We start from the raw sequence: 25,753 nt of genomic DNA, 5'->3' as shown, positions 1-25,753 counted from the left end.
TTACCATGGAAACCAGGGGTCACTTTTCCTGTGGCAAAGCCTGACATGTTCCAGAGCAGGTTCCAGCACTTTGGGGTTGGATGTGGTGTGAGTGCTGCCTTTACAGCAGAGAGGAGAAGGGCTTGGTATCTCAGCATCGTGGGCAGGTGTCCCTTTTGTAAGATTTTACCACCCCACTTGTAGGTCAGGTTCTCTAAAATGAGGCTGTGCCTCTGAAGGTCTCCCTGAGTGTAGTTTCAGACCAAGAATCCACCGAAGACATTGTCCTGTTTTGCTTGGTTAGGGTTTTCTCTTTCCTTGCACATGAACTTACAATTTCCTTTTCAGGTCTAGGGTTCCCGTTCTAGGGGCAGGAAAGTAAGGCGAACACAGTGGGTCTTCCCTGTGTAATCTCTAGACTCTCACCCCTGCTGGGGAGGAGTGTGAAAATCCAGTAGCTTTAGGAGAAGCCCACGCTCTCAGTGCCTGCTCACTCTTGGGGCAGGCCTCCTCTCCAGAGCGGGTGGCATCCCAGGGCTGGGGCACAGGCTGCTGGGTGGCCTCCCGAGGAGACAGGGCGTCGGCCCGCCCGCCGTGGGATGGCAGGCGCTGGATGCAGAGTCCCGGGAAGCGAAAGTGCGTCCCACTCGCAGTGACACTGAAGTCACCGTCCTAAAAGCAAAGAGTAAACGTAGAAAGCAGGTGGCGATCTTTCTACCTGTAGCTTAGGAAAAGATTTCCTGGGACACAGGTGGCTGAACCATCGAAGAAAAGATCAGTAAACTGGATTTGAGAATTAAAGGAAAACTATTGCTAGCTGACAGACAGTGTTAAGAAAATGGAAGGCAGGCTGTGAAGTGAGATGAGCCTTGTGTCCAGAATACAGCTCAGTAGTCAGAAGACAGCTCTGTTCAGAAGGGGCAGAAGTTTGGAATAGACACAAGAGAAGTTACAAAAATGGCCAGCAAGCACATGAAAAGTCATCAGAGGAATGCAAATTAAGCCCCCGTGGGATACGTCTACTGCTTCCACCTACACCGACGCAGGTAGAACGAGAAGGACCGACCGTACCTCCTGTGGGTGGATGTGGAGATCGTGGAGCCCTGTGGGGTGAGTGCCAACGGGGACAGCCAGGCAGGCGGAGACAGCTTGGCAGCTGCTTGAAAAATGCGGCATGTGCTCATGGTATCCAGCACCCCCTCCAAGAGAAGTGAGACGTGTATCCTCTTGGGGCTCGCTGGTAGCGTTGGCAGCAGCCCTGTTTGTAACAGCCCACGCCGGAAGTGACCTAAGTGTCCACCAGGTGGTGAGCGGAGCACGCAGTCTGTCCACGTAGTGGGACACGACTTAGGATACAAAGGAATGGAGTATGCCACGTGCCACGATACGGAGGGATCTCAGAGTCGTCCACCAAGTGCGAGAAGCCAGGCACAGGACCGGCTATGATCCGGTTCCATTTATGTGAAATTCTAGCAAAAGCTGTGCTGTGAAACAGTGGTTGCCTGGTCAGGGGTGATGGCTGTGTGCTGCCCAGAGGCTTTCTAAGTTGATGGAAATGTTTCAGACCTCGATTATGACAGTGGGTGCACAGCTGTATGCATTTGTCCAAGCTCACCAGGTTGTACACTTTAAATGGGTATATTTTGTTCTTTGTACACTGTGTTTCGGTACAGCTATACAAGAAAAGTTCATGGTGCCTCCTTTTCTTCCTGCCTTGGTGTTGCATGATGTCCCGGGGGAAAGAAGGGTAGTTGGAGCTGAAGTTACAATCTGTGTTCTCGTGTATTTGTGTAGGATACCAGTGTCTGCCCTCTCCTAAAACCAGGGTGCAACAGAGCAAGAAGTCGGGACTGCTGGTCCGGGGCTTCCTTGAAACGGCTTAATTGCCCTCTGGGTCTGATACTGGTTACTTAGTCTCGCTTTCCTTATTTTTAAAATAGAGAGCTAGAGCACCAGGAAGCCATTTGCCTGAGCTAAAGGGCCGCTTATTAGCTGTGCCTGTGAGGAGTTACTTTCCCCCTGGAGACCCCGGGGGCAGTGCTGTGTCAGGCACCGACGGGACCACCCACACAGCTTCCATTTTGCTTCTGTTGAAGTGGAAGCATCCGTCTAGTCCTCATTGGAGGAAGCTGAGTGTCCGTCGGGGGTGGTCTTCCTCTGGGCCTGCCTGTCCCAGAAGTGGCCATTGTAAGGTATAGCTTACCTCCTCTGTACTTGCAGACCAACAAGATAACATCTGGTCTCCAAATACATACCCATCATAGAACATTCGATAAACACAGAAAAGCATGGGAAAGGAATGGTTAATAATCTGTATTTCTGTCACCAAGAGGTCATAATTATCTCTGACACGTTGTTTCCTGATTTCCAGAATTTCCCAGGTCCATAACTGTTCTCTGGTAAACATGACTTAGTGGCTGCGTTCGTTCGCTCTTCGGTGCTAGCCCAGTGCCCGCCGTGCGCACGCCTGTCGTGTGTGACGGGTCCCTGGCGGGCGGGGAAGCTGCGCGGGGGTGGGCGTGAGCACGAGTGGTGTGAGCAGCGGAGGGTGGCCTGGCGGGTTCCTCACCTGCCTGTCTGGGGGGCTCTCGGCACCTGACACACCAGGTGTGTCTTCACGTGTGTGTCTCCTCGCAGCCTTGGCTGCATCTGGGACCCGTCTCCGTGTGTCGTAAGGCGAGTGAACCTCGCAGCGTTTCTGGAGGTGCCTCTTTTTTCGCTGCCTCCCGTCTCTGCAGTGGGGGCTGTGGGCCGGGTGGGGCGTCTGGCCTCCGCTCCGTGCTCGCTGTGTCCTGTGCTCTGGGTCCCAGGCCTGGAGGCGGACTTTTCCCAAGGAGCCTGGGAACGGTCTTTAAAGGAAAATGGCTCTGGAAACACCAAGGGCTGGGGCCAGGTCGTGTGTCCTGTCACTGTTGTGTGCTCTGTGAGGGAAGGGAGCTCCTGTCGGTGTTTCCAACATAGCAGGTTCCCCCCCATAAATTCTTTGAAATTATATTTGTATCTCTTCTCTTGCACGGAGCATCTTGAATCCTGATCATATACACATATTTATCACTTGGCTTATTCTACCATATACTTAGAGATAGTTTCAAGATTGTAAGAGTAAGACTGGAGTAAAGTTTAAGGCTTCTTTGCGGTTCTTTGTGTGCTCAAGACTCCATTGAAATTCTTTTTTGTGTGTGTTATGCTACCAATTTGATACATGGTTTAGATTTTTAAAAATTTAATTAATTCATTTTTATGTATTTATTTTTGGCTGCACTGGGTCTTTGTTTCCGCGTGCAGACTTTCTCTAGTTGCGACGAGTGGAGGCTACTCTTCGTTGTGGTGCGCAGGCTTCTTGTTGCGGTGGCTTCCCTTGTTGTGGAGCACGGCCTCTAGGCATGAGGGCTCAGTAGTTGTGGCTCGAGGGCTCTAGAGCGCAGGCTCAGTAGTTGTGGCGCACGAGCTTAGTTGCTCCACGGCATGTAGGATCTTCCCGGACCAGGGCTTGAACCCGTGTGCCCTGCATTGGCAGGTGGATTCTTAACCACTGAGCCACCAGGGAAGTCCCCATGGTTTAGTTTTTTTTGTTTGTTTGTTTTGTTTGACTTTGTTTTCAACTTTACCTCCTATTTTTTTGTTTGTTGTAATTTTGTATCTTGAATGTGTGAAACATTTTCATGGTAGGAAGGCTGAACTCTGTAGAAGCACTTTTCATCTCTAGTTCTGCCTCTCTTCTTCCCCTAGAGGGATAATTTAAAAAATTTTAATTTTCATTAGTTTGTGGGCCATCTTTTCAAGTATGTCTTTTTGTAAAAATAAGTGTGTGCACACAGATGTTTTCTTTTTCCCCCTTTTTCTTACACCAGAGGTGGCGTATACATTGACTTGAACCTTGATTTTTTTCTGACAGTATAACCTGGAGATCATTTTCTGGTGGCATTTTATTTTAATTGAAAAACTAAGTTTTATATCTAGTACACTCTGAGAAGAAATTACTTTTAGTAGTGACACCTTCCTGCATAGTTCAAGCACTAAAACGTAAACGTAGTTTTGGAAGGGAATGGGTTCAGAAAGGACATTAGACCTTTCCCTGCATGGTCAAAAGCATCCATAAGCATAAGACACCTGTGCCGGGGAGGGTCGGGCTGCCGGTGGAGGCTGGTCCTGCTCGTGGAGGTGAAGCTGTGTGGTTCCCGTCCAGTCTGCTGTGTGCTTGGAACGGGGCCTCAGCTTCCCGGGGTGACGCAGAAGCCAGGTCCATGGTGTCTGAGGGCCGAGGGGCTCATCTTTAAATACTCGTCAGCACACATAAAATCTTTTGAGGGAGGGTATGCTTTCCATACAACAAAATGGACCCATTTTGAGCGCAACAGGTTGAGTTTTGAGAAGTGGGTGCCCTGTCTGTCCACCGTCATGACCGAGATGCAGGTCGCTCGTTCATCCCTAGCACACCCTGGGCCCAAGCAAATGTTCATTTTGCTTTTCTGTCACTGCCGTTTGGTTTTTGCCTTTCTAAAATTTCATTTGTACGGGATCGTACATCACGTGCTTTCTGGTGTCCGGCGCTCTTCCCTCTGTGCATGCTTTGAATTCATCCACGTGGCTGTGTGTATCCGTGACGCTTTGTTCGTGCCGAGCAGCGTTGCACGTTTGGACACACTGTACGTTAATTCATTCACCAGTGGGTGGGCAGTGGGTCGCTTCCCGTTTTTGGCTGTGGTGACTGATGCTTCTTTGAACGTTACTGCCCGGGCTTCGTGTGGACGTATGTGTGGACATCCTTTCCTCTTGGGTGAATATCAGGGGTGGAATTGCTGCCTGTGTGGAAAGTGTATGTTCATTCCCGTCAGAAGCCACCCCCCCACTGCTTTCCTGAGGGGTCGGCCTGCAGTGCACGAGAGTCCCTGTGGCTGCACGTCGAGCCAGCGCTGGGCGTGGGAAGGCTGTTTCATGTTAACCGTTCTTGTGGGGGTGCAGTGGTATCTCATTGTTTATTTTTTAAAGTCTGTTTTATTGAGGCACAGTTTTCATACAGTAAAATTTACCCTTTTCAGGGTATAGTTTTGTGAGGTTTAGCAAGCCTAAATTATGTAGCCATCACCACAGTCAAGAAACAGAACCGTTCCAGAGCCTGGAAAACATTTTCCCCTTGCCCCTTGCCGCTTGCCTTGGTAGTTAGCCCCTCCCCCGCCCTCCCTCCGCCGTGTCTCTGTGATTGTGCCTCTTCTAGAATTTTATGCAAATGAAATTATACAAGAGTAGTCTTTTCTGCCTGGCTTCTTTCACTGAGCAGAGTGCTTCTGAAATTTTCCAAGTTGTTGCGTGCATCAGCACATGCCTTTCTGTCGTAAGGTAGTATTCCACGCTGTGGATACGCCCTGCACTTTATTCATCTGGTTACTGGGTGGTGGGTATTTGGGTTTCCAGCTTTTGACTATGAAGAATAGTGCTTCTAGGAAGCTGTATAACTGAAACTAACACAATGTTGTAAATCAACTATAGTTAAATTAAAAAAAAAAAAGAATATTGCTTCTATAAGCTTTGCCTGTAAGTCTTTGTATGGACATAAGTTTTAATTCCTCCTGGGCAGCTACACAGGAGTGGGATTGTTGGGTGTGGTAGGTGAGTATTTAACTTTTTAATCTGCCAAGATGTTTTCCAGAGTGGCTGTACTATTTTAGATTCCCACCAGCAGTGTGTGATGGTTGTTTCAAATCCCTGCCGTTAATATGGTCAGTATTTTAAATCTTCGCCGATTTCGTGGGTGTGTAATGCTGTCTCGTGATGGTTTTAATTTGCGTTTCCCTAATGACTAATGTTGTTGAGCATCTTTGCACGTGCTTATTTTTCATTTGCGGATCTTTCCTGAAGTGTCTACTCAGATTGTTCGCCTGTGTTTTTTTGGTGGTGTTCGTTTTGTTATTATTCGTTTGGTAAGAGTTTTAAAAACATAGATACAAGCCCTTTATCAGATAGAATTGTTTTACAGATGCTTTTTCTTCGTCTGTGTTTGCCTTTTCATTTATCTAACAATATATTGCAAAGAGCAAGTTTTCAATTTTAATGAAGTCCAGCTTATCAGTTTCTTTCAGTGTTCACATTATGTCTTATCAAAGGAATTTTTGCCTGACCCAGAGCACAAGGATTTTCTCCCGTGTACTCTTATAGGGTTTTTATGGTTTTAGCTTTTACTCAAAATCCAGGTCAAGTTCATTTTGGGATAGTTGTAAGGTAGGGGGTTGAGATTAATTTTTTTCCGCATAGAATATCTAGTTGTACCAGCCCTATTTGATGAAAAGATCTTCCTCTCTCTGTTGAATTATCCTGCCACTTTTACTGAAAATCAGTTGACCATGTATGTGTGGCCTTTATTTATGGATTGTATTCTGTCGCATTTATTTACCTGTGCAATACAACAGTGCGTGATTGTTGTAGCTCAGTCATAGTAAGTCAGTCTTGGACTCGGGTGGCATGAGTCCTCTGACTGCTCTTCTTTTTCAGAAATGTTTGGGGGTACTTGGGTCTTTTGCGTTTCCATGTAAGTTTTAGAATCAGCTTGTCAGTTTCCACAAAAAAGTCTTCTGATATCTTGCCTGGGATTGTATCGAATCTGTAAACCAGATTTATGATAATTGACATCTTAACAACATTGGTGGGACTCCCCTGGCGGTCCAGTGGTTAAGGCTTCACCTTCCAATGCAGGGGGTGTGGGTTCAATCCCTGGTTGGGGAGCTAAGGTCCCACATGCCTCATGTCCAAAAAAACGTAAAACAGAAGCAATGTTGTCACAAATTAAATAAAGACTTTAAAAAATGGTGCACATCAAAAAAAAAATCTTAAAAACAAAACCAGAAACATTGGCTTCTGATCTATGAACATGGTATACCTCTCTGTTTATTTAGGTCTTTCAGTATTTCTCTCAGAATTATTTTATAGTTTTCAGTGTTTATGTCTTTAATATGTTTTGTTAAACATATCTTTAAGTATTCATATTTTTATGCTATATAAATGGTACTTTAAAAAATTGCAATTTGGGCTTCCCTGGTGTCACAGTGGTTGAGAGTCCGCCTGCGATGCAGGGGACACGGGTTCGTGCCCCGGTCCGGGAAGATCCCACATGCCGCGGAGCGGCTGGGCCTGTGAGCCATGGCCGCTGAGCCTGCGTGTCCGGAGCCTGTGCTCCGCAACGGGAGAGGCCACAACAGTGAGAGGCCCGCGTACTGCCAAAAAAAAAAAAAAAAAAATGCAATTTCCCATTATTTGTTGCTAGTATTTAGAAATAGTCACCTTTTAAGTATTGACCTTACATCCTGTGACTGTGTCTAACTCATATATTAGTTCTTGTAGCAGTTTTGTGGATTCCTTAAGATTTTCTACAAAGGCAACCAACCGTATTGTTTGCAGCAAAGAGAGGCTTCCTTCTTCCTTTCTGTTCTGCATACCTTTATTTTTCTTCTCACTATATTGCACCAGCTGAGACCTCTGGCATAATGTTGAATAGAAGCAATGGGAAGGGACATTTTTGCCTTGTTTCCGATTTGGGGTGAATTGTACTCAGACTTTTTTTCCATTAAATGTATGATACTAGCTGTAGGATTTTCATAGATGTCCTTTACTGGGTTGAGGAATTCCCTTCTATTCCTAGTTTGGTGAGAATTTTTGAATGGATGTTTAATTTGTCCAGTGCCTTTCTTCATGTATTGAGATGCTCTTGTGGATTTTCTTTTTTAGTCTGTTAATAAGGTGTTAACGTGGATTTGATTTTGAGTGTTAAAATCATGGCGCATTCCTAGGATAAACCCCACTTGGCCATGAAGTAGTACCATTCCATGTACTGTTATAGTTGATTTGCTAACATTTTTCTGTGAGTTTGTGAGGGCTCTTGGTGTTGTCTTCTTGCAGTTATCGCTGTCTGGCTTTGGTTCATGAGTGATGCTGGTCACAGCAGTTTACCTGCCTACACGCAGAGCTCCTGTCTGTTTACATCCCTGACAGCACTTGGCGTTGTCAGAGTTTTCAATTCTTCAAACCTAGTGCGTGTGAAATGCTGTCACACTATTGTTTTAGTTTTCATTTCCTTTTCCTTCAATATCGAGGAAGTTGACATCATTTTGTATGCTTACTGCTGTTGGTGGGTATCCTTCTGTGAAGTGTCTGTTTATGTCCTTTTGCTCAGTTTTCTTTTGAATTTTCTTGTTAATTTGTAGGAATTCTGTTTATATTCTGCTTACGATTCCTTTATAGGTCATGTATGTGGTCGGTGTGTTCTTTCAGTTTGTGGCTGGTCTTTTCCCTTTCTTTATGGTATCTTCTGATGAATAGGAGTTCTTGATTTTAATGGAGTGGAATCTTTTTCTTTATGGTAAATACCTTTTTCAATCATGTTTAAGAAACACTTTCTAAACCCAAGGTCATATGAATGGTCTCCTGTATCTTCTTCTAAAATTTTAGTGTTTGCTTCCACTTTTATGTCTTTAATCCTCCTGGAATCAGACTTGCATATGGTGTGTTAGAGTTCCGTTTTCAGTTTTCTTCCATTTGGATAAACAGTCGTCCTGGCACTATTTACTTGAACGACCTTCCTTGTCTCACTCATCTGCGTGTCCCTTCTGTAGTATTTCAAGTCTTATGTTATGTAGGGGTCTGTTTCTGGGCTGTCGGTAGTTTTCTCTTGGTTTATTTGTCTTTTCATCAGTACCATCATGTCCATAAATAGTGTAGCTTCATGCTGACTCTTGGTGTCTACTGGGGCTGGTATCCCACTAGGTTCTTCCTGAGAATTGTCTATGCTAGTCTTGGTTTGTTTGTTTTTTTTTTTTTTCTTTTTTTTGTGGTCTTGGTATTTTGATCTTGCTTATAAATTTTTGCATCAACTCTTTGAGGCCCAGGTTATTTTGATCAGAATTTTATCGATCTGTGGGTCAATTTTGGAAGGATTGCCATCCACAATATAGAGCTTAGTGTATTCATGAATACGGCATATCACTCTGCTTAGATCTTCTATAACATCTTTCAATCAAGTCTTATATATTTTTTCCCATATAGGTCTTACACATATTTTGTTAGATTCATTCCAGGACACTCTTACGTTTATTCCTGTTATTGTAAATAGTAGTTTTTAAAAGTTGCATTTTCTGATTCTTTGTTGATGAAATGTTGAATTGTAGTTGAATTTTGGACATGGGTTTTAAATCTAGCGATGTTATCAAGCACTTTCATTTAAAAATGTATGTGCAGGGGCTTCCCTGGTGGCGCAGTGGTTGAGAGTCCGCCTGCCGATGCCGGGGACACGGGTTCGTGCCCCGGTCCGGGAGGATCCCACATGCCGCGGAGCGGCTGGGCCCGTGAGCCATGGCCACTGAGCCTGCGCGTCCGGAGCCTGTGCTCCGCAATGGGAGAGGCCACAACAGTGAGAGGCCCGCGTACCGCCAAAAAAAAAAAAAAAAAAAAAGTATGTGCAGATTTTTTGGGGGGTGTTATATGTAGAGAATCCTATTGTATGCAATTAGTGACAGTTTTATGTCATTCCAGTCCTCATGTTCCCACCTCTCGACCTGTCTGTCCTCTGGTTTACGGGGCTTGCTGGGATCTCTGGTATGGTATTGGGTGGAAGCGGTGCTGACTGGCACCCTTGAATTGTTCCTGGTATCAGAGGAAATGCTTCTAATGATTCACCACTGGAGATGGGCGTTTGTAGGTTTATTTCATCCAGTTGAGGAGGTTCCTTGCCGTTCCTCATTTTCTAAAGTTGTTTGCTTTTCTTGGCGGAGGATGTTAATTTTTTAGTCCAGCGGACTTTGAGTTTGTCAAATGCCTGTTGTGCTACTGTGGGATTCCTTCAGTTACTTAAAACCCAGCAGTGTTGCTGGTCAGCTCCTGCCCATCCTGGTCCTCTGGCTTCTCCTGCCACCCCGTGCTCCCTGGAGAGCACTGAAGCCAGCAGCTGGGGGCCATGACCCACTACCTGGGCCTGTGTCCCTCCTGTCTGGTGGCCGAGGGGTCTTGCATCTCAGCCCTCGGGTCCCCTTGGCTCTCTCCTCAGCGTGTCCCTCAGGTGGTCTTTGCCTGCCTTGCTGGGACGTGGGGGGCTCTCCCCTGCCCCTCCTCACAGCCAGCCCCCACTCTTCCTTCCCGGGTCGTTTTGGTGTTGCTTCCTTCGGGAAACCAGGCCCCTCAGATTAGAGCAACTCCTGGTTGCACAGAGTGCCGGGCACCTCCCCTTTGTGGCATTGGCTGTGGCACTGATTGATCTCATTGATTGGTTGTAGGGCTGATGGGAGGTGGTGGGCCGCTGGCTGGTGCCTGCCTTCCCCGCCGTGTGGGAAGCCCCAGCCCGGTGTGTGTTTCCTGTTCTTGTCGGGCTCCGCACAGCCCGGCATGTAGGAGGTCCTCAGTGAGCGCTGGCGGGCTGGCCGGCTGGCTTAGGGGATGAATGAATGTAGTTCAGAGTCCCTTGTTTTGCTCCTCCTTCTCCTCGGGTGTTCTCAACGAGTGAGGTGGCAGGTAGCTGAAGTTTGCCGTCAGTGCTGTGGCGTGCGTACTGTCTGCCGCCTGACCGTAGTTCCCTGGAAACTGTGCACGGGGTTCACACACTGTTCAAAGTGTGTTGACAACAAGAGACCCACACTTGGAGTTTAGTTCGCTGCCGCAAACCAGGTCTCGCGTGGGCCCTCGGCCTGGACACCGGAGCCCGGCCCTGCAGTGGGCCGGCTCTGTCTGGGGCAGTGGGCCATGCTTCCCACCTTCGGCTCTCAGATCAGCCCTGCTCTGGCCTCTGGCTAAAGGCCGATTTACTAAACAGTTGAACACCTGAAAGGGTAGAGGTGTTGTATCAATCTGGACAGACCTGTGGAGTTTGGGTAAGAGAAGCTGGTACTCACCTGTCCGTGGAATCAGAGCTCGCTGAGTCACATGCCATGGCGGGTAACTCCGATAGGGAGGGTTCTTCTCTCTTTGCTTACTGATCCTGAGAAAGGCCCGGGACGTTGCTCCAGAGCATCCTGTGTGCTCTCAACCTGTCCCGTTTCCGGAGCTGCTCTTGACACACGCACAGCTTTGCGGGGGAGGCGGGTGCTTCAGGCCCCTGCCTGCTGGCTGCATCCCTGAGGTCGGGAGGAGCATCTGCTCGTCCTTCTTTTGTTTACACACGTTCTTACTCTAGAAAGAACTTCAGATGAATAATAAGAATAATAGAAGATAAGAGAAGGTCAGGGGAAAGGGAAGGTTAAGGAAAGATAGAATGGCACGGGTCGAGGGAGGAGTGCTCACCTGGGGCTCTGTCAGCTGCCGTGCGGGGTGGTGGTGGAGGGCACCGATTGGCTTCTGCCAGTCAAAGCAAAGGGAGCAAAGTAGTGTTTGAATGGAGGTCAGAATCCGCCGATGAGAGAACACCATCAAATGTTGCCTGGGTACAAGTTCTCCGTTAGCGTGGAATATTTAGAACTTCGGACGTAGGCACACGGTGAAATACGCTCAGGCTTCTGCCAGGAGTGCAGGGATGCTCGAGGCAGGCTCCCCCAGGCCCGCGGGGCGCTGGCTGTCCTCACGGGAGCGCCGTCCTGGCAGCTGATGCACGGGCTCTGGGCCACCGGCTCTGGTGCTGGGAGGGTGGGGTTCGGATGCCCCCAGACCTCATCCTTGGCCACTTTGGCTGTGGGTCCAGGGCCCCCAGAGGAGGAACTCGGGGAAGCCTCTGAAGCCCATGGATTTCAGGGATTTTGGAAATGTGAGGAACTGGGAACCCACTGTTGGCTGCTTAAAGTGAGGACGAAAGAGACGGCAGAGGTGGGATCCGGGCGGGAGGCGTCCTCCACAGAGGCGTTCCACCGAAAGGCGCCCAGAGAGACCTGCAGGTCACACAGCCATTCCCTGTTTGCCACACGTGTACAAGCAGGGGTGAGGGCATTCGGCCAGGTGCGCTAAGTTAGGCAGATGCACGGACACCGGAAAGTAAAGGGCCGCGGACACCACGGCAGGGGTGAGGCCCGTGTCCGTGGTGAGGTTGGAGGAGAGAGAGCTTCCCTCCGTCGCACTGTGCTGTCAGGGGCGCCAGACGCGTCCTTTTGGGGGAACATTGTTTTCCCTCTACCACCCAGAAGAGGCGTGGGATGACAAGGCGCTTGGAGCCCCGGAGCCCTGCACTCGTGAGGCCCCGCCAGCCCCAGACACACAAGGCAGCATGGAGTGTCCGAGACGGGTGGGGCGGCATGTGGGCCACGGAGCAGCGCTGGCAGCTGAGCCACGCAGGGGGCACCCTTGGTGGTGGGCCTTGGGGAAGAGGGAGGTGGAGGTGGCCCCAAGGGCCCCAAGGGTTGAGGGGACCTCGGGGCCTGTGGCGCCCCGAAAGCCCGTCACCCCAGCGCTTCCTGGTGCTCTTTTTCTTCTTGTGGTTTCATTTAAGTGACAAAGTGACCCTAGAGCTAATTTAAAGAACTGTGGACACGTGTCTTCTCTTGAGAGGTCAGCGCCCTTAGGTCTATCTTCTTTTTTGTTTTTTTTTTTTGGCCGCACTGCGTGGCATGCGGGGTCTTAGTTCCCCAACCAGGGGTCAGATCTGTGCCCCCCTGCAGTGGAAGCGTGGAGTCTTAACCACTGGACCGCCAGGGAAGTTCCCCCTTAGGTGTATCTTGCCCGTCGTTTTTCATTTCTCAAGTGCCTAACTGAGCACGCACACGTGACATTTACACGAGCCAGTCACGTGTTGTTCTGCCTTTGTCTTACATCACGTCGCACGTCAAGGGCACGTGTCCCCACCAGTGCCTGGGTGGACTGCCTGTGGACACCATATGGGTACAGCAGAGTCGCGGCCACTTGGCCCCTGAAGGCGAGTGTCCCCGAACAGCAAGCCCGGGTCAGGGGACACGCGTCACGATGTTGACGCTGCCAGAAAGATCCTCGCAGGGGCGTGTGTGCCCTGTGCCCACCCCGTGCCGGGGCGGAGGGCAGAGATGGCCCTGAGCCGCGTCTGCGGCGGGGTGAAGGTCATCACCTGAAACCTGCCCCTCCTCGCTCATTAGTGAGGTTGAGCGTCTGCTGTTTGGCCCTTTGTGTTGCTTTTGGGAATTGCGAGATAAGCGTTTTCATGGTCAGTTTTCAAAGTAGATAAGACAGTTGTGGTTACTGGCAACTTAGTCAAGTTTTAGGGCAAAATTTTGTGTTCAGGAATTATGCTCTAAGCCAGGTCCCTTAGAGAATTCCAGCCTGTACGGACATGCTTGACGTGGGAAAGACCCCCTCCGTCCCCGACCCCCCACCTGCCACCCTGCCTTCGTTCTCATTCTCTAGCCTGCCCCGTGGGACAGTTCTGTGGGGTGTGTGCCCCTGTGTACACAGTAGCGAGGTTCTTAAACGCAGCGTCTGAGGAGCTCCAGAGGACGCCTTGCCTCACTTAAAACCGTTGCTCAGTTTCATCAAGACCGTGAAAGTCACCGTGTGAAGTGAAGTTAAAAGTAACGTGCGGGGGCCTGAGTCTCCGGAGCGCGACCCCTGCACGCTCCAAAGGTGTTTGTGTGAGGGATGCTTTGTGTCCCCCCTCCCCTGGGGCCCCAGCCTGCGGCCCGCTCACTGGCCCTCCTGGCGCCGCTGCGTGCGCCGTCCCTGACGGTCTGGCCAGCTCCACACGCAGTTCACCTTGACGTGGCCGTGCCCCACAGAGCGCTGTTCTCCCCCCTGTCCAGCTCCCAGGTCAGTCCCTGGCTGCTGTAGGTCATCTGGTTTCTGCCCCTCGTCTTACTGGGCCGTCCGTGCCTGGAGGCCGGGGCGTGTGCACGGGGGCTGTGTTTGCCGGGTGCCCCAGGCAGATAGCAGGGTTCCTGCTACCGCGGGCTGGGACCTGAGCTCCTGTGGAAGTAGGGTTATAGGGATGCACCTGTTTACCTTGCCCTCCCCCTCCCCCTTACCCCTTCCCTCCCTCAACCAAGCTCACGTCACCTCTGGTTGCATCTCTACATAGCGAAGCATTTCCCGCCTCCAGTTTTCATTTTGAGAAATTTAAAACTTACAGAAAAGACTAATACAGTGAATACCTGCGTACTCTCCCTCTAGAGTCACCTGTTCCTGACGGTTTTATCAAAGCGATTTAAGCTGTCGCTGACACAGGGGTGAGTGGCTGCGCCTCTGGTGTGTATTGTTGGAGCCATTAGGTAAAGCATGTAACGCGCAGCCACCGTGGGGAAGGATGTCTGTGGGTGGGTGTCGGCAGCTTTAGGTTATGGTCTGTAAGAGGGGTCCACTTCCAGCGGGCGCTGCCTTAACAAACAAAACCCACACACAAGTTGTGTGTTACATGTAAACACATACACACATCGGTCATTTCTTAATCTTATCAAAGTATGTTAGTCATTTAAAGTTAACGTGTACTTAAAGAGAATTTAAGGAAGTAACATTTGAGGGGTGTATTGCGGCCTGGAGCAGCCCTGGTGGGACAAGGGCCGGAACACCCCGTGGGGCTGGCATTGTGAACCCCTGTGGTTCTGTGCCCTGTCAGTCGCACTGAGCTTCCACTTAGCAGGTGCGGGAGGCCAGGGTGCTGGGTCCAGCCCTTCAGGGAGACCCAACTGCAGGAGCAGGGTGCACGGAACCCTAGACCGTGGGGAGGGGTCTGTGATGAGTGGGGGTTAGGAGGCAGCTGGGAGAGCGGAAGGTTCCAGGCAGAGGCCCTGTGTGTGAGCACGTGTGTGGTGGGGCCTGTGGCTGAATCTGTGTCAGTTCTGTACCATCTCGATTCTTGTAGCCTTCTAATCCATTTTTGAAACAGGAAGTGTTAGGCCTCCAACCGTGTACTTTTTCATAGATTTTTGGTTGCTCTAGGACCTTTGCGTTTCTATATGAATTTAGAATCGGCTTGTCTGTTTCCACGCACAAGGCTGCTGGGGTTTGATGGCTCGCGTTGTGTCTGCAGGTTAGTTTGGGGAGCGCTGACATCTTGATGATTCTGAGTTTCCCGACCCATGAACAAGGTATGGTAAGTCTCTTCACCTGTTTAGGTCTTACTCAATTTCCCTTGGCAGTGTCTTGTAGCCTTCAACGTACGAATTAAAAGTGCGCGATTTTACAACAACACGTGAGGTGTGCAGGGAGCTGCAGACGCTGGACCTTGAATTGGGTCAGAAGCTTGTCTTCAGCTGAATATTCAGGAATGCAGGAATGCCAGGGCTCTTAGCACTTCGGGCTGCTCCAGCGGCTTTGGCTTCCAGCCTTCAGTTGCCCCCTGCAATGATGACAACACATCTGGCTTAGTGGGAAACCGGTTTTGGGAGCAATACGCCCTTGTGCGCCTACTGTTACAGCACAGATGCCCCTTGAAGAAGTAAGACCAGCCTTCGAGGGGGACAGAGCGCCAGGGTTGGGTCGACTTCTTCACACACCCGAGCTCATGTCACACTTGCAGGTGGGTCCTGCACCACTTCAGGGCCAAGAGTGAGAATTCTCGGGAATGATGGTGAGAATCCTGTGGCATCCTGGGTGAGGCAGGTGGAGTGTCCCCGAAGTGTGGTGAGGTCGAGGCACTGCCCAGCTGCTCTTGAAGGACCGAAACCCTGGGGCCGGGTCCCACTCGTGAGCTGGCCACGAACCGGGCTCCCTCGTGGGCGGCACCAGGGCAGCACACAGGTTGATGCGGTTGCCGTGCTCTGCCCTCCATGCCTAAGGCTTGTGAAGTTGAGGCCAGGATGCGGGAGCCCCGTGGGCACTCGTCTTAACCCCTCCCGCCCCCCTCCCCCCTACGCTGGCCTTCCTGGAGTCACAGCTCTGCAGGTTTTAGGTGGTGTAAAAGGCAAACAGCCACAGGAGCGAAAGGAACAGGTAGGCCGTAATTTAAGTCAGCTTCCCCAGCGTCCGTGTTGGCGTCTTGCTGACTCTGCTTCCACTGGAGTAGTTGGGGGACCCCGTCCCATGGGGACCTGCTGGAGGGGCAGGCACCCTGGGCAGGGCTGAGGGAGGTGGTGTGGCAGGAGGGCCACCGTCACGCTGGCCAGTGGCTGTTCTCCGGGGTTGTTGGGTCTCAGGGATGCTCCATGAGGCCCAGGTTCCTCTCTCCGCTGCTGCGGCCTGGGGTCTGGACGGGACGGTCCTGGGAACCCTCCCCCCAGCTCCCCTGTACGGTTAGGAAACGTGTCAGGGCTCTCAGGAGTGAGCTCTCCAGCTGTGGGACACCACGCCACGCGCGGGTTCCTGTGCTCCCGTCCGATTCTGGCTTCTTCAGGGTTCACGTCGGGGGTTGGGGGCAGTTCCGTTTTGCACATCTTGGTTGTGGAGGATCTGCCTTTTGTAGCGCTCTCTGTGCAGACTCTGCGCGTCCGGCAGGTGACGGTGCTGGGGACCCTTGTCGGGGTGGGGGGGGGGGCAGGGAGGGGTCTGGTCCGTCTGACCCGGCCGCTGTTCCCTGCTTGTGCCAGCGCAGCTGGGAGCCCCCCCTCGCCCCCCCGAGCCCAGGTTGAAGGACGAGCATGTGTGACGGGGGTGAGGTCGAGGCCGGAGCCCCCGAAGGTCGTGCTGAAGAACGTTTCCCCAGAAGCGATGTCTTGCAGGTGGACGTTCCCAGGCGGGGCAGAAAATGCCTGTTTAATTTGTAGTGTAGCTCTGGCTGACCTACATCTTGGTTAAAAATACAGTGAAAAATGTTGGCATGAAAGGGGTCAGAAAAACCGTAACATTGGGTAAGAACACTCGAGTTGATGTTGAACTCTGGTGACTGAGGGAGGCTGGGATTCATTCAGTCCTTAAAGGGTTGTTGGTTGTGCTTGGGCTGCGGTGGGGGACGCGGCCCCACCCCTGCGGAGCTCACTCTGCTCTGTGGCCGCGTCGGTGCCCGGCCTCCCAAACAGGCCGTGTCGTCCTGTCTTACGTATGAGCACGCGGAGGCTTGGTCACAGCCGAGCAGTGTGGCCTTAACGTGGCTGATGTGGGTTTGTGCTGCGCGTTGTAATCGAAGAACCTGAGCTCCCACAGTAAGAAAAAGTAGAAAATGCCTGTCTTCATCAATAAAGAAATCGTAAACACATTCTGGATGAAATACCATGTAACCACTGAAAATTACGGTTCTGAAAAGAAATTACCAAGCCAGATATCAACAAAATTACCCCAATTTTCTTTACGGTTATCAAAACACATATGTTATACATGTGCACGTAGGACAGAGAGTGGAAGGAAATACACAGTCTAGTAGCCAAAGGAGATGGGGTTTCTGCAGATTTCTGTCTTCCTTGTACATCTCCATGTTTCTCAGGTTTTCTCTCATGAACACTTACCTCTATACTAAGAAAGACGTTAAAATTATTTAAAAACGAAACCCTGAATGGCTTTCTGGCTGCTTGAACTCGCCGTGTCGTGCTTGTTGCTCGTGCACGTTGGCCTGTTTTGGTTCCAGAGCGTCCTGAGTGGAGGGGTGAGGGGTGCAGGGAGGGGGACCTGGGCAGGGTCTGTGGCCCCTGGCCTCCCCTGAGGGCCTTCTGAAATGGAAGCTGTGTTCAGTGTGACAGGTTTGACCTCCTCCCTGACGTAAGGCTGGGATGAACATGGCCCATGCATACAGCCCTCCTCTAGGTCGCTGTTCAAGCCAGACTGCCTGGGTGTGTGTGCTGGGGCCTCGGGGCCGTGCTCTGCGGGCCCGCGTCCAGGCTCCTGGGAAGCCACTTCCCTGCCGGCCTCGGTGGCCCGGTCCGTAAGGCCATTCCCTGAGTCGCTCCCAGAGCTGGCCTTGCGCCCGCGGAGGGGTGACGACAGGTGGCCTCCCGGCGTGGGTTGGGGCCGGGTGGGGCCCCGGGTGCTGTGCGTCCCAGGCCACCCATGCTGCCTGCTGCGAACGCGGGGGATTGCTCTTCCATGACCTTTTATCTAAAAGTCATTTAAGTTACATTTTGAGACAGAGTTGTGTTTCTTTGCCTCTGAATGGATACTGCATAGTTATCTGTTTGAGTTTACGAGATCCAGAGCGGTGATAGCGCCGTTACTGCGGGGTGTTTGATGCCAGCGCTGCTGTTTGGATTCCCCCCGGCGTCGCGTGCATGTCTGACTCCGCTTTTGTCAGAACCAGTGACTGTGCACGCGGTACCCAGGGAAGCTGACAGGCGTCCTGGGCGCAGCGCCTGCCACGCCTGCCCGCGGAGCCGCTGGCCAGACCAGCCCCGTGGCCCTCATGCCCAGAGGCTGTTGCTTTCCCGTGTCTGTAACCACTGGAGACTGTTCAGTGCTGCAGAGAGGTCTCGTCACTTCCAGGGTCCCACGGTCACTTCTTGGGGGACTTCTGCTTCCATCCCCAGCTTGCTCTCTCAGAGGCTCATCACACATCCCTAGTGTCCATTTTCCTAGACTTTGGTGTCCAAAAGACCACCGTCACTTCATAGCCATATTAATCCCGTTGCTTTTCATGAATATTATTTAAATATTCCTTTATATTTCTGCAGACATCATTTTTCAAGCAAACGAGCATTCGATAATCAAAGTGTAGGCGTCAGCTGCCCCATTAGCGAGTTTGAAATTGGGGTGTCCAGCCGTGGGAGCTGCAGGGGCCTGCTCGGCTGCCCTGGACCCTAGGACCCCTGCGAGGGAAGAGGAGGGGTCTCTGGACGGGTGTCTGAGTGGACCGGTGAGGGAACGGCTGGGTGTTCACCGAGAGCCCTCTTTTGGGGGCCCCAGCACAGGCATGGGCCAGGGTGGGCAGCTGTGCAACACCCGCCACAGTGGCCCAGCCCTGACTTCTTTGGCCCCTTGAGCCTCCCCCTGGCCCACCAAACCTGTCCCGAGCGTGGTGCAAACTTCTTAGGGCGTGGACATACGTCAGTTCTGGCTGTCGGCCTGCCAGGCCTTTCTCTCCTCAGTGCTTTAATGAGTTTCCAGGTTTCAAAAGAGTGAGTTATTTGCAGCAGCCGCTGGTTTTTTATTGTTTTAGCATGGCTTATTTTATTTTTTTAGTTTTAGTTTTTTAATTTTTATTTTATATTGGAGTATAGTTGATTTACGATGTTGTGTTAGTTTCAGGTGTACAGCAGGGTGATTCAGTTATACATAGACATATATTCATTCTTTTTCAGATTGTTTTCCCATATAGGTTACCGTAGAACATGGAGTAGAGTTCCCTGTGCTATACGGTAGTCCTTATTGATTATCTATTTTATATATAGAAGTGTGTATATGTTAATCCCAACCTCCTAAATTATCCCCCCCAACCTTTCCCTTTTGGTAACAATAAGTTTGTTTTGTAAGTCTGTGAGTCTGTTTCTGTTCTGTAAATAAGTTCATTTGTATCATTTTTTTAGATTCCACATATGAGTGACATCATATGATGTTTGTCTCTCTCTGACTGACTTCACTCAGCATGACCATCTCCAGGTCCATCCATGTTGCTGCAAATGGCATTATTTCATTCTTTTTTTATGGCTGAGTAATATTCCATTGTATATATGTACCACATCTTCTTTATCCGTTCATCTGTCCATGGACACTTAGGTGGTTTCCATGTCCTGGATATTGTGAATAGTGCTGCTATGAATGTAGGGATGTGTGTATCTTTTCGAAGTATGGTTTTCTCAGGGTACACGCCAGTAGTGGGGTTGCTGGATCGTATGGTAGCTCTATGTTTAGTTTTTTAAGGAACCTCCATAGCGTTCTCCATAGTGGCTGTATCAGTTTACATTCCCACCAGCAGTGCAGGAGGGCTCCCTTTTCTCCACACCCTCTCCAGCATTTATTGTTTCTAGATGTTTTGATGATGGCCATTCTGACTGGTGTGAGGTGACACCTCATTGTAGTTTTGATTTGCATTTCTTTAATAATTAGTGATGTGGAGCATCTTTTCATGTGCCTCTTGGCCATCTGTGTATGTCTTCTTTGGAGAAATGTCTGTTTAGGTCTTCTGCCCGCTTTTTGACTGGGTGGTTCGTTTTTTTGATCCTGAGCGGCATGAGCTGCTTGTGTATTTCGGAGGCGAATCGCGTGCCGGTCGCGTTGCTTGCAGGTATTCCCCCGCGCTGTGGCGCCGTTTTGTTTTGTTTACGGTTTCCTTTGCTGCAGCTCGGCGTAATTTTAAAAGGGGTGTTTTGGAGGGAAGCTCTCGTGATGGGCATACACGTGGTTCTTTTGGATCAAGAGTAGCAGATGTGACCCCAGGGAAAGGCCTCTTATTTCCTGATGTCACGATGGGTGTCGAAGGAGCCGGGACCCAGCAGCTTCAGAGACTTCTCAGACTTGTGAGTTGGATCGAACTCCTGTTTGGTTCAGCAGGGGAAAGCCTGATGTCCCTTGTGAAGCTGGCAGGAGGTTCTTGGACCTGATTTTCAGCTGCCTTATGAGAGGACGCAGGCGCTGCCCAGGCAGCAGGCTCCTTGGTCGACACCCCCTCGCCTGGCTGCGTCGCTCTTCAGTGGGGTGCCTCGTGCAGGGCCCTGTGCTGAGGCCTTGCTTTGGGAAGAGTACGGTGTTTATGGCGTTTTTAGGTCTCCCCTTGCAGCTCCATCACTAATCCGTCATGGGAAATCAAGTGTGAAAGTTGTGTTGCTGTTTCTAGTGGAATCTAGGATATAATTGGTGGCCGGTTTTTGAAGCTGGAATTAACGCCAAACCTGCCCGCTAGGGTTGGGCTTCCAGTGACGTAGCTGAAGCACCGTGAAGTGCGAGCGGTCCTCCGTGTCTTTGTGTCTCTGTGGTGGGCGCCTCAGGTCGTCGTGGGCACAGAACTGCCCCCCCCCCCAAGAGTGGTCCTGTTCTGGAAGGAGTGTCGGGGCCTCACAGGACTGCAGGCAGGGAGCCCTGGGCATGTGGGCTGTGGGGCGCTGCTTCCCAGGGCCCAGCCCAGCCCGCGGGGACGGGGACGGGGACGGGGGTGGGGACACCTGCTCCAGGGCAGGGCTCGGGTCTGAGGCTCCAGCCACGACCTCCTGCCAGACACCTGCTGCCTTGTGAACTTGGCCACACCGGGCAGCCCGTGTTGGGAGCACACGAGGCCCTCGGCTTCCGGGCCTCCTGACCTGCAGGCCAGCGTAGGGGCAGACGGCGGTGTGAGCAGCTTGGCTGCCTGGCCCACTGTTGCTGTTTGAATCCAGGAAAAAACTCCTTTTACGTTTTTGTCGTGCTGCGGACCCTCTTTCTCCCAGGTGTGTATAGAGTTCTGCGACTGTGTTTGACAGCTTCTCCTTTTGCCTCCTCTGAGCTGCCGGGCTCCCCCATGGAGTCCGGCCCTGGGGCGTGTTTCCCGATGCCGGCTCTCCTCCCCCAGGTATGGTCCTCGTGCGGAGCGAGAACGGGCAGCTGTTAATGATTCCTCAGCAGGCCCTGGCCCAGATGCAGGCCCAGGCCCACGCCCAGGCCCAGCCTCAGACCGCCATGGCGCCCCGCCCGGCCACGCCCACAAGTGCCCCTCCCGTGCAGATCTCCACCGTGCAGGTGAGTGCGAGCCAGCGCTGGGCCTGGCGGGAGGTGGGGTGGGGGGCGGGGTGGGGCGGGCAGGGGGTGTGGCATGGCCCACATGCCGCGGGAGGAGCTTGGGGTCTGCTGCCTGGACCCCGTCTGGGCCCTCCCCTTCTCTCCTGTGACGCCACCTTCCCGGGCCTCAGTTTCCTCCTGTGCAACGTGGAGATCCCGCCGGTGCTGCTCTCGTAGGGCTGTCACGGGGACCAGTTAGGACAGTGGAACAGAGGGAACGCTGAGCAAGTGTCAGCCGTCACTACCAGGGAGGCGTGGAAGGACTTTACAGGATTATGTTAAACAGTACTCCCCTCTCCCCCGCAGACATTGAAGCCTTTAGGGGTTACTGCCTGCCCTGACCCCTGAGGCTGTGGCCCCCTGGGGTTGTGGAGGGAGGATGGGTTGGATGCTTGAAGCCCAGTGCCTGGGACTCGCCCCTCCCCCCAGGGTTCTGCCTCTCAGTCTCCATTTGGGTCCATGCCCGCACATCACCTCCCTACTCCCTACTCTGTCTCTGATGCCTTTCTGTCTCGTGCTGCTGTTCTGCTGTTCTGAGCCAGTTGGCTGGTTAGAGACTAACATGGAGACGAGGAGGATCTGGAAAACTCTATTCTCCGTTGATTTCAGCCGCGTTCCTCTGGAGTTGAGACCCCTGTGCTGTAGACAGGGCGTGTGCGTGCGTGGGGACTCACAAAGGGCCCTCCCCTGACTGAAAATCCAGAGCAGTGTTCAGGGTCTGCCGACGTCTGTCCAGTAAGACGCAGATGTGGGATATTTCACTTTATGTACCCTAACTATGTAGGACAGTTCGCTGTAAGTGTCCCGTTTACTTCCTTTTCTGCAGCACAGTGACCAGTCTTTAGGCCCAGGGAACACATGCCTCTTACTGTAGTGCCTTTGTTACTTCTTTGGCGCTTGTGGCCAAGAATACAAGAAATCCACACAAGTGTTGATTTCCCAGGTTATATGCGTTCCTTAAAGACCAGGTCGGAGACTTTGCTAAGGAGTGTATTACAGTTTATACGATGGAGGTTCCGATCATACACTTTTACTTGTTAAGGAAAGTTTAGACTTAGGGTGGCTTCCCTGAGGCTGGTGATTGACCTGGGGGCCCTTGAGCGCGCTGGCTCTGTACTAAAGGATGGAGTGTTGGGTGCGCCAGGTGCTGGGAACTACTTTCACTTGTCTCTCCTTCTAGGCGACTCCTCCTTGTTTTTCAGGCACCTGGGACCCCCATTATTGCACGGCAGGTGACCCCAACGACCATAATCAAGCAAGTGTCTCAGGCCCAGACGACGGTACAGCCCAGCACCGCGCTGCAGCGCTCTCCCGGGGTTCAGGTGAGGCCGGGGGCTCTGTGGTGCCCATGACGCAGGGGTCGGGCCTCGCGAGTTTGGGTGCTGGATGCTAAGTTTTGGAGTTTGGGGAACGCAGCATAGATCAGTTGCTTTTCTTTAAAGTCGCATAGAGTTTAACACCAGCGACATTCTTAAAAGCTTCCCACTGTGCCGGAAGTACAATTGAAAACGTCGCCTTAGTAACTGCATCTGTGAAGCAGAGAAGATCTACAGCGCGCGGGGTGGGGGTGGGGGTAGAGAGAGAGAGAGACAGAGTGTGTGTGTGCGTGTGCGTGTGTTGCTCGCGAACTGTTCCTGCACCGAGGAGGACATGTCCTCACTGTGTATGTGTGTTCATGCGTGCGATTCTCACAACACCCCTCCCTGATGGGCGCGGACACGTGCGGTGTGAGAGGCTCCGGACCCCTGTCCCGGTGTGGCCTCGGCCGGCCTCCCTGCAGCCGCACCTCGTCCAGTGCTCTCTCCACTCACCCTGGTCTTGTCCTCCTTTGCCTTTTGGCATCTGCAGCCGTGACATTGCTTTTCAGAACAGCTGGAGGAGCAGTTGGGTCCCAAGTAACTGAACTCAGTGGTCTCCCGCAACAGGAGCTGCCCAGGCAACGGCGCTTCCTGAGACGGGGTCTTCTGGCCCGAGTTCAGTCTGATTGGCGCATCTGAACTTCAGTTATAGTGAAAGGAACCTTTTCTGAGAAGATAGTGAAGCTCATGGTCAGCTTTTGCATGAGATTTAGTAGAAAATAAGTTTATCAGCATAGGTTCCCACAATCTCAGAATCATCCAGGTGAAACGTGTATTCATCTGACCAGTAGAAGCAAGCGTGAGGAATAAAGTTTGATGTAAAGGAAAACTCCCAAGAATTGGAAGTGCCCTGGCTGTTTCTGGGTGTCCCGAAGCAGCTCTGCTCTTCCCCTTTTGCTGCCCAAAGATGGCTGTTGGTCAGTTCTTTTACGTTTCTCCTCTGAAGTTTTTTATTTGCCATTTTGTAGTTAAAAAAGTAATACATGCTTAACGTTACAAGTAAAATACACAGATAATAAAGGAAGAGCCCATCATCTCTTTCAACTCCTCCCGTGAAACCAGTGTCCACAGCCTGGGGGTGCAGACAGCTGCCCGCCCACCACCTGCCTTAGCGGCCGTGCTGTCCGAGTCCCTTGCCCGGCCTGGGGCCTGGTTGCTTAGAAGAGCCGCAGGCGAGTCATGCTTGGGGTTACACTGCCCCCTATCTTCCGAAGTCGTAAGAGAGTAACGTTTAAAAAGTTGGAGAAGGCTCCATTTTTAAATTGGAAAAGTGCTAATAAAAAAAAACAACAGTAAATGTTTGCATCCTGATTGGTCACGTAGACTAGAAGTCTCGGGAATTTGACCGAGGACAGTTGTTGTTTGATGTCTAGCTGTTTGTTGGCTTAAATATATTCGTTTAGCAAAGGAGCCCCTCCCTCCCAACACCAGCTACATCGAGTCCCCCGCCTGCTCTGAAAACCCCCTTTCCAGGATGTTTCTGGATGTGACTCGCTTTGGGGGAGCAAAGAAAGGTTGGTCCGGCAGCGGTGGGGGAGCCCGGGACCCCGATGAGTCCTGGTGCCGCCCCCCTGCATGGGGGGCGGCCTGCCCGTGTGCATGTGACGTCCTGGCTTCCTTGTCACCAGCCTGCCTGCACAAGCCAGGTGACGGGCTTTTCAGTTGGTTTCTCTGTTTGTTCTTTTCAGTTCTGAGACGGGATCTGGTTTGGTTATTAAAAGATCATTTGTTTTGGTCACCATGTGACTTCTAGGATCGACTTCTGACAACCAGGTTCTTCCCGGCCATTGGCTTCGTTTCTGTCAGTTTTTGCTGCAAAATACTGCTTCCTCGGTGCTCAGAAAGGTGGCCCTCGGGGACACGGTCTGCCGCGGGGCTGGTGTGGTCCCTTGAGGCCGCATGTCCCGTGGGGTCCCGCCTGCTACAGGGAGTCTCACGAAGGCCGTCTCCCTGCAGCCTCTATCTACCTTGTGTTTTGGCTTCTCGTAGCCTCAGCTTGTTCTGGGTGGCGCTGCCCAGACACCCTCACTTGGGACGGCGACAGCTGTTCAGACGGGGACACCTCAGCGAACGGTCCCGGGGGCCACCACCACCTCCACAGCCGCCACGGTGAGTGCCGCCTCTCGGCTGCGATTTGGGGCCGTGTGTGTGGTTCGTGCTGCCTCAGAGCGCCAGCCGGCCCGGGGGAGCCACTGCCGCAGACGTGGGGATGCGTTGGGGTCTCCACGGCTCCATATGAGTGGGTCTGAGGGCAGTGGTCTCTGCAGGGCTGCAGGAAGGGTCCACCACCCTACACGAGGCTTTTGGGCTGTGGGGGACGTCTGTGGGATGGAGCCTGGACCAGGTGTGTTCAGAGGGGTGACACGGGGGCCGGGCTGCACGGCGGTTGCGGCCTGTAGAGCAGCAGCGTTGCCCCCTTAACATTTATCTCCAGCAGTTGTCCTGCACACGTGTGAATCTTTAAACCAGTGGGATCGTGCTTTATTTATGACTTACGTTTTTCACGTTTCGTTGCTGAGTGTTTTTCATCATCTTTAGTGTCTGTGCCATAATTCAGTTTCTTGTGCACTTAGGTAGGGATCAGTTTTCCTTTATGATAAGCAATATCAAGGTGAATGTCTTATAGGTCATCTTTTTTACATTTATTGGTTATTAGTTACATTTCTAAAAGTAGAATTGCTGGGCTGAGTGACCTGTAAACTTGGGTCTGGACCTTCAGAGCACATGTCCTGGTTTATACTCCCATCATCAGGCCGTGAGAGTTACTGCATTTTCCTCAAAGAAGTTTAAGAAAAGAAATAAACATTTCTTTTTTTTTTTTTTAAATAAATTTATTTATTTATTTTTGGCTGCGTTGGGGCTTCATTGCTGCGCACGGGCTTTCTCTAGTTGCGTCGAGCGGGGGCTCCTCTTCGTTGTGGTGCGTGGGCTTCTTACTGTGGTGGCTTCTCTTGTCGCGGAGCACGGGCTCCAGGCACGCGGGCTTCAGTAGCTGCAGCACGCGGGCTCGGTAGTTG

At 51.7% G+C, this 25,753-nt stretch overlaps 1 protein-coding gene across 5 annotated transcripts in view; it reads left to right on the top strand.

Moving 5' to 3' along the window:
• The window catches only part of TAF4 (TATA-box binding protein associated factor 4), an 82,827-nt gene that overhangs the window by 19,807 nt on the left and 37,267 nt on the right, over nucleotides 1-25,753 (top strand). For all 5 annotated transcript variants that reach the window (XR_016387959.1, XR_016387958.1, XM_089897136.1 and 2 more), the window contains 3 exons: nucleotides 21,173-21,339; nucleotides 22,581-22,700; nucleotides 24,726-24,845. Coding sequence is in view for 3 of the 5 variants with exons in the window: in XM_089897136.1 (XP_089753262.1) it covers nucleotides 21,173-21,339; nucleotides 22,581-22,700; nucleotides 24,726-24,845 (407 nt within the window). In the remaining 2 variants the exon portion in view is untranslated. The remainder of the gene's footprint in view (nucleotides 1-21,172; nucleotides 21,340-22,580; nucleotides 22,701-24,725; nucleotides 24,846-25,753) is intronic.

Source organism: Delphinapterus leucas, chromosome 15, assembly GCF_059928025.1.
Source record: "Delphinapterus leucas isolate spDelLeu-1000000601 "Yukka" chromosome 15, BTC_Dleu_Yukka2, whole genome shotgun sequence".
NCBI lineage: Eukaryota > Metazoa > Chordata > Mammalia > Artiodactyla > Monodontidae > Delphinapterus > Delphinapterus leucas.
Note: the sequence above shows the minus strand (reverse complement) of the source record. Positions and strands in the feature narration are given on the sequence as shown.